We start from the raw sequence: 13,271 nt of genomic DNA, 5'->3' as shown, positions 1-13,271 counted from the left end.
ACTGCCCTCCAAGTCCCTAAGTAGGGACTCCGCTGACATCTCAGGGAGGTGTATGCCACCAGCTGTTTATCTCTGTGTGAGGCAGCTCTTGGACCATTTTGTTGTAACAGGAAAATAATAGTATTGATGCTTAAGGAAAGCAGCAGGAGGCTCCTTAATGTAACACAAAGATGGAAATGTTAAGTGGGAGAAAACAGCTCCTTAGCCACACTCACAATGGACAGAGTGGCCTCACATGCATTGGATAAGGAAAGAAAAGGAACAAAATAAGGAAGCAGGTAAATAATAACCCCATCCCAGGCTGGCCAGGCTTTCTTGGATGGGGAGACAGCATAAGGGTATCCAAGTGCCCTGGCCATGGTGTGCCCAGCAGACACCTGGGACACTGCAGGGGCCCCTCCAAGGCCCCTTCCGCAAAGCCCCCTCCATGCTGCAGCCTCACAGTCAGGGATGGGGGTGGGGTGGGGGGTGTGAAGCTGAACTCCCTCGGCTCAGAGGTGGCTCAGAAGCACATGGCTAAGGACTCTGGTCTGAGGACTGTCATTGCAGCTGGCCTCAGCCAGGAGGAAGCATGGCCCCAGACTTAAGGGGAAGCCTATCCCAGGATGAAGCTAAGCCAGCTGGCAGAGAAGAAAGGCAGGAAGCCTGAACACCAGCTCCTGGAGAGCTTCCCAATGCAACGACCCTGCCCCCAAGTCTGAGTTGGGTCTTCTTTCTCTTGTAACTAGAAGCATCTTCACTTTATAGGAGACAAGGTGGCAGCCATATTCACATGTCCCTCACCCTGGGGCCCCAGGACAGTCCCCAGAGGGGCCACTCACCAGCACGCGCTCGCTCATGTTCTGGCCAAACACGAATTTGTTGCTGGCAGTGTCGGCACTATTGGTCGAGTTGTCTAAACTGAAGAGAAGGCATGCTGTGGGTGTGGGCACCCAATGGAGGGGGGCAGACAGGTGTACACACTTGCATGTGTTGCACATGCATGTGCACGGCCAGAGTGGGTTAAGGGCCAAACCCTTGGTGCAGAAAGCACAGTGTTGGCGCCCCTCAGCCTCCCCTCCAGGGGATGGGCCAGCACACTGGGGTTAGGTGCTCACAAGCCTCTGAGCCAGGCTGTGCTGACCAGGGAACACAGACTCTCAGCTCCCACTTCCAAGGGTCCACTGCATGTGGGCACTATGGGACACGCCTGACAGTCACCTCATCATCCCCAACCTCCTTGAGGCGGATGTCCCCTTCGGGGTGCATGAAGATACCGCTTCAGAGAGGCTGATCGCAGAGGTCAGACCAGGCGCCACCTACTTCCCTGAAGGAACCCACTAGTCCCCCTGGGCTGCACAAAGGAAAGGACACCTCCTGCCCCTGGGCTGCTGGCAGAGGACACTGGATGACCTCGGAGCTGCTGTCACCATCACATTTCATCTAGTTTAAGATGTCACGGGTGTAAGCACATCCCAATCTGGGAAATGCTGCAGTACAAAAAATGTCTTTAAAACAATATCCAATGCACTTTGCTAATCAGGGTCTAGGAAGCCAAGTGTGAGGTCACCACCATTCATGCCAGGTCTCTCTGAAGTCCACGCCCATGTTCTCTATCTACTCTGCTGGCTTGTCTCCTTTTTCTCTGAAATATCCATGGGGCACCCAGGCCACTAGTGAGCACCACCACCAGCAGTGTTAACCACCAGCGAACCCAAATCCAGGGTAAGGGGTCCCCATAGGCCGGAACCTGGCAGGTAACAGGAGGCAGCCAAGCAGCCATTGGTCCACTGGGTTCTGCTCTGAGCATGAGATCCAGGTGACAGAGGTCACTCCAAGGGCCAAGGAGAACTTGGGTCCTGCCTTGTCTGTTGAAACACACCATCCTGGCCCCTTCACAGCTGTGCCCAGAATGGGAATAAGGGAGGGAGCCAGGGGATTGGGCGGGGGAGGAGATCCAGGATTCTGGTGAAATCTGCTTCCCCCACTCCCACCTCCATCCTGCCCTCCAGAAGGACCAGGTTCCTGGTCCAGGTGCTGCCTCCTCACCCTGGGCCCCAGGCTAGGGGATGACCTGGGCCACTCTGAGGCTGGCCACCCGGCCCAAGACACACACCTGGAGCTGATATACTGAAGGAAATAGTTGGTCGCAGTTGGCGTTTCTGAACTGGGATGTCCGGCATTCTCCATGTCAGCTACTTCAGTGTTCTCATTTGTTAACTGGGAAACAGAGAGGCGACACTTACTGCCCAGACAACGCCTGTTCGGGACCTCAACAGCTCAGCCTGTCTGCATACCCCAGGGCCTATGGCACAGCTCGTGTGTGTGTGTGCATGTGCACGTGCGTACACCGGGGGGGGGGGGGGGGGGGGGGCACGCGCTGTAATCAACTTTGCCATTTCTGCTTTTAATGGTTAAGATAGAAAAAGAGTTTGTAAGGCATCAGGGAACTTTTTCTACCTTGTTTAAAAAAAGAAATCCCTCAATTGACATCTTGTTCCCCTTTTCACCAATGCTTGTAATGAGAGGCCACAGAATGCTTCCAAATCTGGCATTTTAAGGGGTTTATTATAAATATAATAAAAACATCATTTCTTGAGGGCTTTTTTTTAATGCTTGCTAACTGCTGTGCCAGCTCTGTTGAATCTATCATCGAATGTGATACTCCCAGGAACCCTGAGAGGTATTATCAACCTCGACCTACTGAGTGAGAAAGCAGGGGTTCAGGGTGCCAAGAAATCGCCCCCATTGAGAAGCTGGCATGTAACTGTGATACTACAGATCACGTGAGCCCTGAGCCTCCGTAAGACAGGGCCTCAGCCCCAATTTCAAGGCAGCCATCCCCCTGGACTCTAGGAACAGACTTGACCTGGCAGTTTAGGCCAGGCCCCTGCCCCCTAGCATAGGTGGATCTCAAGGCCCTTCCTTCTCCGGCTTCCTCCTCCCTGGAGTGAGCAGCCTCCAAGGGACTCATTACTTTGGCTAAAGTCACGCAACAGCAATGCTTACTTTTCATCCCTAGGGATTTGTGTTTCTGTTGGACAGCGAACACCAAAGGAGAAGGCAGATGGCACAACCTGATGTTTTCTACGTGCTGGAGAGACTTTTTTATTCCTTTATTTCAGGATTTCTCCTTCTCAGCATCACTGACATTGGGGCTGGATCTTTCTCTGTGGGGAAGCCGCCCTGGACACCGTGGGGTATTGGGCAGCATCCCCTGCTCCCACCCACTGGATGGCAGTGGTACCTACACCCTAGCCGTGACAACCACAAACGTCCCCAGACACAGCCACTCATGTTGTCTCTCAGGCTTCTAAAGGAACTCCTGCCAGATGAGCTGCTGGAAACGGCACAGAGGGACACTCTATCCTGGTGGCTGGAAAGGTAGTGTTGCCTAATTCTGGCTTCTCAGAGTGACAGCACACAGGGTCCCGAGCCCAGAGCCCCTGCCAGATGCTCTCTACCCCTGACTCAAAGTCCCCAGACTAGACCAATAGGCCTTGGGGGCAGCCAGGAGGGGACAGATGCTATTGCTTAGTATGGGACAGAATAGTTATTTTTCTATCTGCCCTACCTTAAAAAAAATAAGGTAATGATTCTCAATTAGGGGTGACTTGGTCCCAAAGGGAATGCTCAGCCTCATGAGGGGACACTTTGGGTTGCCACGTCAGGGGGTGGGGGCATACTCCTGGCACCCGGAGGGGGAGGGCCAGGGATGCTGCCTGGTACCCTAGGATACCCAGCCCTCCAACAGCTGACAATGAACCTGTCTAAACGTTGCTTTGTGCCAAGACAGAGCAGCTCCCAAGTTAGGCAATGACAAGCTCTCCAGTGACGTCGAAAGCATCGGATGGTGCTGTCCCCTTTGCTACGAAAATGTTGGTTTCCAAGGAGAGGCACGCTCGGTTTCGTCCCATCCCCGGCGACTGGGAGAACAAGGGAGGCCTCCAGGGAGCACGCCGGGAGCTGAGCAGTGCAGCAGGGAGGCCATGCCAGCAGTCAGGGACAAGCCTGCGGCTATGCCACCTCCACCTCCCGCCCCCTGAAGGGAGAAGCGGAGGTCCTGTGGTTGAACTGGAGGAGGCAGAAGAGACCGACCCCGGAGTGCGAGCACCCATCCGGGCCTCTGATCCACACACCTTGACTCGGTCCCTCAGGTTCTGCCCGAACACAAACGCCTGCTGCGCAACTTGCTCTCTTTTCTCACAGTTCTCCTCCTCACAAGTATCGCTAGACTCATTTTTCTGGGGCTCTTTCTCCTAGTTTGAAACAAAAACAAGACAACAACTGAAAAGAAGTGACAGGTTAGCCCCAAGAAGCAAGGTGGGCCATCTCTCGCAGTTCCGTCTGCTCAAGGGGTCTCCTCTGGCTCAGGTCCCCGGGGGGCTGCTGCCGCCCGGGTGTGGCCTGTCCTTGACTCCCCGGGGACGCCGGAGGTGGGCGGGCCAGGCAGCTTCCCAGACTCCCTCCAGCTCACAGCCCTGCTGCGCTAGCTGCCCTAGCTATCCAAGTCTCCAAGCAGCAGCAGGTTGCAAAGATGGCTCCTAATTTTAATTCTGCTAATTGTGGTCTGAAGGAGCGGGGGTTGCTCAGGGATGTTTTAAAAATGAATTGTAGACGATCGATTTCACCATTTGCTCTCCAGCAACTATGGGGGGTGTGTGGGGGAGGTGGAGGGGCCAGAACTCAGGCAGCAGCTCAGCTGCCAAAACAGCCCAGTCGAAATAAACACACACATGCAATCTGGCTTTGTGAATGGAAGCCTTGGTGTGGTGCTGCAACTTGCATTTCAGATTCACCTCTGCCACCCGCAAATGCAGGCTCTTTGGTACATGCTCCTCATTTTTCAGTTGCCGGGCAATACCACTAGAAAACACATGCTCTTGGCCTATAGAAACCCAGAACCCCAGACTTTGCTGTGTCTGCCTATCAATCAATCAATCAATCAATCAATCAATCAATGTTCTGAGCTGATTTCTTCAGCTAGAATGGGCCCACCTATGCGAACCCCCGTGTTGTTCAGGTGTGGAAACAGGGAGGGGAGACAGCTTTCCATGTAAAAGGGCACACTATCTCATCAATGAAAGCCATTCCTGTGGCTCCAAGGACCCCCGCCCCCCCCAGAGGCCAGGCCCAGAGGCCAGCTGGCCACTTGTACAGGGAGGTGCTGGGTCTGGCCTCTGGAACCCAGACAGAACTCTGGAACCGCGGACAGACCATCCTTGGCATTCTAGCAACTATGGACATCAGCTGCAGTTGCACATGCACACCACTGAGCAAATACAGAAAGCCTTAACACAGGCCTACCCAGGCACTGCTCTGAGCAGGTAACTTGTCTACACACTCAGTAAAGCTCCGAGAAGTTTCAGGTGCTCCCTGCCCAGCACAGAAACACCTCAAGTGCTCGCACCTCGTCAGAGGGACTTCTCCGTGCAGGGTTGTCAGGTGATGTTGCTGTGACGGCCCCCGTGCAGTCTGCTGGGATACTGACTCCGTTGGTGCCGCTGCTTGGGACTGCAGGGACAAGAAGATGGGGTGTGTGTGTGTGAAACCTCAAGTGCTCCCTTCCACCATTTAGACCAACAGTGTAATTTCTCCTCTTTAAAGAAAACGATCTAATGTCCCTACTGAAAATTACATTCTTACATTGAAAAACCCAACCTCAGAACTAAAACCTCACAGAGGTGAGAATATCTTATTGCTTACTCCACAAAGAACTGTATGAATTTTAGTGTACTCAGAAATGATACTGTGAAGATAAAAGAGAAAAGTAATATATATTGAAGGAATGATTATGAGTTTTATAAAACGTTTTACTCATAACATCTTTATTCTATGCACTTTTCCCTATAAATAGCTGAGATCACATGATGTGTGCAGCTTTAAATTTGGCTGATTGGTTAGCCTCGCTTATAAAAAGCTTTCCTGTTGAAACTCTTCAGAAATATTAACTATTTCCCCCATGTGGGATGTTGGATTGCTTCTGATGAATTTTTGAATTACAGGGAGAGGCCAAGAGAAAGACAAGAAAAGCTCATTAAGAAACTAAAAGGTCAACTGAACACCATGACCTGTGTGGAGATCATGGAAATATGGGTTAAGATTTAGGTCTTATGGTGGAAAATCAGATGATTTGCACATAACTAAAATGACCCTTCAAATCTCTCAGACACACAGGGCCAAGTTTTGCCTACAAATATGCTGGGCTGAACCAGAGACACTTGAGAGGAGCCAGCTTTTGTGAAGCCAGTATGCGCAGAAAGCAGGACTTACCTAGTGGTCACCTTGGCCTGGTGCCACAGGGAGACGGTGGGACCATACCGTCTTCCCTGGGCTCACCAGGGATTTATTTATTTTTTTATTTTACTTTTTTTTAAAAAAAGATTTTATTTATTCATTCATAGAGAGATACAGAGAGAGGGGCAGAGACACAGGTAGAGGGAAGAGCAGGCTCCTCTCAGGGAGCCTGATGTGGGACTTGATCCCAGGACCAGGATCACGCTCTGAGCCAAAGGCAGATGATTAACCACTGAGCCACCCAGGCGTCCCTCACCACGAATTTACAGGATTGTTCCCACAGCTATTTCTGAGTGCATTCAGCAGATAGGGCCAAAGTCACCTGTGTCAAGAAACAGCTGTCCCAGGCCAACTTCAGGATCACTCTACACCCTGCTGAGTGAGCCTGGATGCCAGGGCAGATTCTTACCGGTCTGTGAGAGTGCCTTTGGCTGTGGGGCTTGTAACACTGCCGGGCGAAGCACACTCCGCTGTTGTTCCTTGGGCTTCTGGCTTGGTAGACCTGAGAAGAGAGATCTGCTTGCCTGGGCCTTCAGACCTCATGGGTAGAAACACACAGCCCTGTACTGGCTCTCAGGGGCTTTACAGAAATTGAGTGAGTACAGTAATGCCAAGGGGGGGGAGGGGGGAACGGACCAAGGGACAGCTATCCTCAAGTACTGGGCTCAAGGATCAAGCACAGATGGTGAAGGGAGAGCCATAGGCAGCCCCCCAGAGTTTAAGACTCTGCTTGGGCTCAAATAAAAATACCCTTTGCACCTGCTTTTCAAAGTGCCATGCTGAGAAAATCTGTCTGCCAAACACAAATTGGGCAAGAAGCATGAGAGAATGCTTCCAACTCTGCACCACTGCCAGGCTCTGCTCCCCAGCGGCATGCCACTGGATCGTGGCCACTCTGCTAATCAGGCTTACTCTGTGGCTTCCTGGGGCTGGGATACTCTGGAGACACAGCCTGGATCAACTGAGCCTGTGCTGGGCATAGAGCCCCACACTGAGCCGAGTCTGCTCCCTCACCATCCCCACCCCCCTCAGGTAGGACAATCTTCTTGGTCTGATGGGCTCCTTAAAGTGACTTTTTAGTGCTCATATGCCAGGTTAACTGCAATGACCTAGACAGCAGGCTGAGCCTGGAGCATGCAGGCTGGGTTGCCTTAGGCAGTTGTGCAAACAGATGCTACACAGAGAGGTGTAGAGAAAGCCCTTCCACTTTCCTTCTTATAGGTGGCTACCTACCTGCACTAGGTGCCTGGCCGTGGATCAATGTTGGTGGCTTCAACCGGAATCCACTGCTCTTTTCCTCTACAAGCAGAAGACAAAAGATAAAAAGCAGGCCTGCCTAGGGGGTGTAGAGATGGGGCCAACAGCAAAGCTGAGAGGGTCAAGGGAAGGGAAAGACTGTGGTCTGGACCTCAGTGGCCACAAGCCTGGAGAACCAGGGACATGTTTCCAAGTTAAAACACAAATGCAGAAGCCTGGTTCAACCACCAAGGTCATAAGGCAGCTTGGACGAGGAAGAAGCAGGGGGTTGTGGGAAGTGCTGGCTTCAGGCCAGGTGCTGACAATTAAAGACCAGGTGGTATCGAAGGTGTGAGACAAAAGTGACAGTGAGTGTAAAGCTGGTCCATCCCTGGGCTACCTCACTCAGTAACTTGCCAAGAGCTGTGACGGCCTCAAAGGCCCTGGAGAATGTCAGGGAGCCACCTAATAAAGGTCCCCAGGACCCGTCTCCCTTTCTTAGAGGATTTGTCTTGTCAGAGGATGTATTTATCTGTAGTTAGGAGAAGCCTCTCTGTACTACAAGCAGATGTCTGGGAAATGAGACACGTTTTCTGTGGTGAAAGATCAAAGGTGGCAGACAGCAGCAGGCTTGCTCTCTTTCCAGATGTGCCTGGAGAGATTCACTTCATTCCTTTCCGAGAGCACTGGAAGGCCCAGGACAAGGAAGGGGAAGGAAGCAGGGTGATGGGTCAAAACCTGCTTTTTGCTGGGCCACTGGTCCACACAAATCCCTTCATCTGTATGTGCTGGTGACTTGGCCTATCTCATAAGGGGTGGGTAGTGGGGACTGTCTAATCTGCCTTGACAGGAAGGATCAGCATAATAAGCCCTGTGATTCCAACATGTCAGGTCTGTTCCTGGGGCAGCACAAGGACCGCAGCATTCTGGGCCACCAGAGGCAACCTCGCTTTTGTGCGAAGGTCCAACTCATTTGAAAAAACCTTTGTCAGGGTGCAGGGAACAAGATCAATACACAAAAATCAATTGTGTGTATCTATACACTAGCAATGAATAATCCAAAAATGAAGGAAACAGTTCCATTTATAATAGCACCAAAGAGAATAAAACTTGGGAATAAATTTAACAGACAAAACTACAAAACATCGTTGGAGGAAAAACAAACAAATGGGAAGAGATCTTAGAAAATCACATAATATGGGATTCTATTTATATGAAACATCCACAACAGGTGAATCCATGGAGACAGAAAGTAGATTCTTGGTTGCCAGGGTCTGGGGAGGGGGTGGGAGGTGACTGCTCATGGGGACGGGGCTTCTCTTTGGGGTGATGGAATGATCTAAAATTAATTATGGTGATGGCTGCACAATTCTGTGGATACCTAAAAACCAACCAATGGTACAATGAAACAACACAAATGCCTTCAGGCCAAACTCTGAGGCATAAAACAAAGTCAATGCAGAATTCTCAACAAAGGAGGAAAGCCTCCTTCCTGTTGTCTGCATGCTGGTGAGCCAAACTGCTCTCCTTGGGCAAAAATGGGATTACAAAAACTCTCGCTGCTAGTTAGTATGAAGGAATTGAGTCCACTAGGCTCCCAAGAGCCTGTGTTAGTGAGCTGGGGTCTCTCCCATAAGAGAGAGGTCATAAAAACCACACTCAGGAGAATCAGACACCACAGATGCAGGGGAAGACATGCTGCCAGATGTTTCTCTTTAGGAGAAAAATACTGAATCACATTTCCAAAGCTCAGGACTATTCAGAAGATGACTGGCAATTTACAAACATTAAAAAAAAAATTGAGATGAAACTCACAATTGAACTAATTTTTAAAAAGCTTTATAGCTGGCTTTATAATGCTTACATTGTGGCTACTGATCACTTTCCACCTCTCTGCTCTGTGCAGAGCAATGCTAGCAGCAGTGCTTGACTCTTGTAGCCAGCTTAGGCTGACCAGTGGGGGTGGAGGCCTGGACAATCACTGTCACTGAGCATCTGCTGGAATTGGGCCTGGCACCTGGTCCACCCCACAGATGCACAAGAAGTCACACTGAATGCTGCAGTGAATGGACGACAGACAAGACAGATAGGGCATGCCACATCTGTCACGGCAACTAGGGACGAAGGAGCCAAGGCAGCAGGGAGGTGTGCTCACAGGACAGCCAAGCCAAGGCCTGCCCGCAGGCCCCATCTTCACCAAAATAGACATGCTCTCTTTTCATGGCCTCAAAAAACTCACTTTTCCTGCAACATGGTCAGCGTACAATTAAAGGGTGTTGCTGAAGGCCAGAGCCCTAGCACACATGACAGGATCACCGGGGTGCATGAGTGACTATACCAGTGTCTTCTTGAGGGCATATGTGTGCCCTGTTGCGAGCTCACTGAGGTTAAGAGGTTGCTCCCTCTGAAGCAAATCTCTCTCTCCTCCTAATCCTGTCTAGAGGAAGCAGGCTCCTTTGATGGTACTTTATGCCTTGCCCTTCCTCTGCGGGAAGCAATGCTCAACTTCAACTTGGTGTATGCCGGAAGACGAAAAGACTCTAAGAGGAGACAGCTTGGCAGGGGCTGGGCAGGGGCAAAAGTTGTGCTGGGGACATGCACCGTGGACAAAGAGAGCCAGGTTTCTGTCAAAAAGAAAGGTAGAAATATGAAGCAGGGAGGCTCAGATGAACCCGGTTGGTGCTGGATATGAAGTACACGTGTGAACCCAGGGTCACCTGCACATGCAGATAGATATGGACAAAGAAGTATGTGTACACATGTGTATGCACATGGGTTTGAGTGTGTGTGTCCCCATTTCTGGGCATCGAGGGGGCCCAAGTGCAGGGACAGTCCAATGGCGGTGAGCCTGCTGAGCACACAGATCTTGTTTCTAGAGACTGGTCTCCACTAAGGACCCTTGTGAGAGACGGTGATTAGCCTGGAGCCTCTTGTTAGGACAAAACAAAGTGCTTAAAAGAATAATGAGTCATAGCAAAAAGACTCAGGAACCTGCTTGATGGGACTCCTGCCAGCCAAATCTGGGACGATTAAAAGAAATTCTGTACTAATAAAGAAATTCTATACTAATAATGACAGAATGTATCCTGTTGACTACAACAGGAATCCACACATCCATCTTGCTGTACAATGTAACAAAGGACTAAGTGGGGAGAAAGGAAAGCTCCCTTACAGAACACCGATGAAGCATACTATTAACGATGAACGCAGAAAACCCCCCACTTGGGTGATCCATCTGGGTGATCGATCGTCAGTGATGACTAATCCAAGCAAGAGAACATCGGTGGAGGTGGACACTGGAGGGCAACAGTGACAGGAGAGGGCTTTTGTAGTGTCTCAGAGTATCTCCTCAGAAAAAAGGGGATGATCTCACAGTGGACAAACTGACACAGCCCACACTAACCTAGTGGGCAAATCAGCCCCACGGGTACCAGGACAGGTAAGCACCATGTGCCACCTGGGACAGTGTGTCGTGTGAAGAACACAGCTTCGCTTCTGTGGTATTCTAGCCCCACGGGCACTACCTGGGTGGAACTACCAGGAATCATTGGATAAACACAGACAGAAAAACTTCTCCAAAATAACTGGCCTGTAATCTTCAAAGCCATAAATGTCAAGGAAAGAATGAGGAAGTATTACAGATAGAGAGATATGTGGTATACGGTCGGGGATCTGATCCCTCTGCCATGAAGGACATCACTGGGACGATTGGGGAAAATTGAATGGGCAAAGGGATGTGGAAGTGCTTTATAAAACTCTTCCATAAATTAACCGGGGGAGCCCCCTGCCAAATTAAAGCTAAAAAATAAAAGGCAGGTAGGCAAGGACAGAAGAGGATAGACTCTACTCTGACTCAGGGACCAGGAAGTGAGGCTGCATCTGTATCCCTCAGCCTGGCCTGGGAACCCCCTTTCCTCAGGACACCCATGTTCTCAATGCTGCAGGACAAAGGTTCTGTGGGGAGATAGAGGGAAGCCGTCACTCACACATCTTAGAGGTGATGGTGAGATCTGTAATCTCAATGGAAATTGACAGCCTGAGGTGATCTAGACATAGGAAGCTGACTGATCCCCTGGGCTAACAGGGCTCTACCTTTCACAATGCTACTTGCTAAGCGAGCACTCAGAGCACTCTGGGGGTTCCCAAGGCTGCTTCCAAACCAAACTCCTCCTCAGAACCTGGTGAAGGGGTCAGCTCAAAACAGCTTGCTTTCAGAGTCAAAATGAATTCTATTGTTTGAAATGGTGCTATTGAATCAACCCCCTAAGTTATAAAAACATCGCCCTCTTGCCAGAGTATGACTTATCTTGCAATGCTTTTGAAGTAGGCAATGAATTTATATAAGGCAGGTTGGGTTACAGAATTCGGGTAGTTGAACTTGCTCATTAAACCTTTTATGAGGAATTTCAGCCACGTGGGAGAAACTTTCAGGAAATCTTGGAGTTGGATCTCTAGTGAAAGACCAAAAAAGGAAGGCTCCATAGTCTTCAGAGGGGTAAGAGCTACTTTCCTTCAAGGTTTAAAGCTGTGATTAAATATGCTTACATATTTATCTGAACAGGTCTAAGAAACATTGATTAATGTGAGAGTCTAATGTGCAGAAATGGGGTCTGGGAAATTCCATCAACCTCATAGCAGTTACCTCTGGGTGGGAGAGGGGGAAGTGGATTCTTTTACTCTATGTATTTCCCATTTGCCTTTTTAAAAAAATGATATGAATGTATTGCTTGTGTACAATTTTGAAAAACGACTAATATACCTCTTTATAACTGCTTTTTGTTTTTGGGGAAAACAAAATAAAACAAAACAAAACCAACACCTTAAAGACTTGTGACCAGGCCCTTCTTGCAGAAACAATAAATTAAGGGCTTATGAAGCCTGCCTCACACTGGATTCCAAATCTATGAGCTGTAGATTTGGGAAAACATTTAGGAACTGAAAAAGAATCCGGTTTTCAAATTGCCCATTCCTGTTCAAGATCTTATTTTACAATAGCAACTGCTTTTCATCCCAGGAAAACCCCCAGTGACTGGCAGTAAAAGGCAGAGGGACATAAGGGCTCACCTGGTTCTGAGTCAGAATTGCCTGCAGATGGCTCGCAGAAGGTTGATGGCATAAAAACATTGTTTTTTGATACTGTCGACAGGGAGGTGCGGGCAGGGAAGGGAACAAGAGGAAAAACAGCGTGAGTAGGCGGGGCACACATGTACTGGAGCACCTCTCCCACCTGAAGGCTCCATCTCCAAGCCCCACTGTAGGAGGCTCAGCATTATGAACCAGGCCTTTAGATGCTGTGGTTGCCTGTCTTATCCTCAAGCCCCTGGCTTTTCCTTGGCCCCCTAGGCCACAACAGAAATCACCTCTCCTCTTCTCTGTTGCACCTCCTGCCACAGACTGTGGCTCCGCAGTACACAGTGAATGGGAAGGAATACAATCCATCACAGGAAGCAGAAGCTCCCTTGTTTCATAGGAATGTCCATGCAACAAGTGAGAGGAGATCTCCTGAAGCCTAACTGCTAACTATCCAGATGGTTCCTCAAGGCCTGCTTGGCGAAGGACATCCCTTCAGGGGGGCCTCGAGCAGTCATGAGCAAGGATGTGGCAACGTCCACAGTGAGTGTTAAGGGAAACAGGAGTGAAATCCAGTGTGTTGCAGGGAGGATCTAGAAAGGACACTAACTTTCTACCTCGTGCCCTCCCATCACATTTGCATTACTTTTATAAGCAGAAACAACCTTCCCGGGTGTCTTTTCCCCGTA

The 13,271-nt window shown here is 50.0% G+C and overlaps 1 protein-coding gene across 10 annotated transcripts in view; it reads right to left on the bottom strand.

The window, feature by feature from the left end:
* Window positions 1–13,271, bottom strand: part of RANBP3 (RAN binding protein 3) — a 53,969-nt gene that overhangs the window by 5,941 nt on the left and 34,757 nt on the right. For 5 of the 10 annotated variants that reach the window (XM_077860305.1, XM_077860304.1, XM_077860308.1 and 2 more), the window contains 7 exons: window positions 12,577–12,648; window positions 7,510–7,575; window positions 6,686–6,778; window positions 5,390–5,493; window positions 4,119–4,238; window positions 2,096–2,199; window positions 822–900 (listed from right to left, as the gene is read on the bottom strand). In XM_077860305.1, the coding sequence (XP_077716431.1) occupies window positions 822–900; window positions 2,096–2,199; window positions 4,119–4,238; window positions 5,390–5,493; window positions 6,686–6,778; window positions 7,510–7,575; window positions 12,577–12,648 (638 nt within the window). The remainder of the gene's footprint in view (window positions 1–821; window positions 901–2,095; window positions 2,200–4,118; window positions 4,239–5,389; window positions 5,494–6,685; window positions 6,779–7,509; window positions 7,576–12,576; window positions 12,649–13,271) is intronic. The other 5 variants (XM_077860306.1, XM_077860307.1, XM_077860311.1 and 2 more) reach the window with 1 other exon arrangement.

The sequence above is a fragment of the Canis aureus genome, chromosome 19 (genome assembly GCF_053574225.1).
Source record: "Canis aureus isolate CA01 chromosome 19, VMU_Caureus_v.1.0, whole genome shotgun sequence".
Classification (NCBI taxonomy): domain Eukaryota; kingdom Metazoa; phylum Chordata; class Mammalia; order Carnivora; family Canidae; genus Canis; species Canis aureus.
This window is presented reverse-complemented; position numbering and strand designations above follow the sequence as displayed.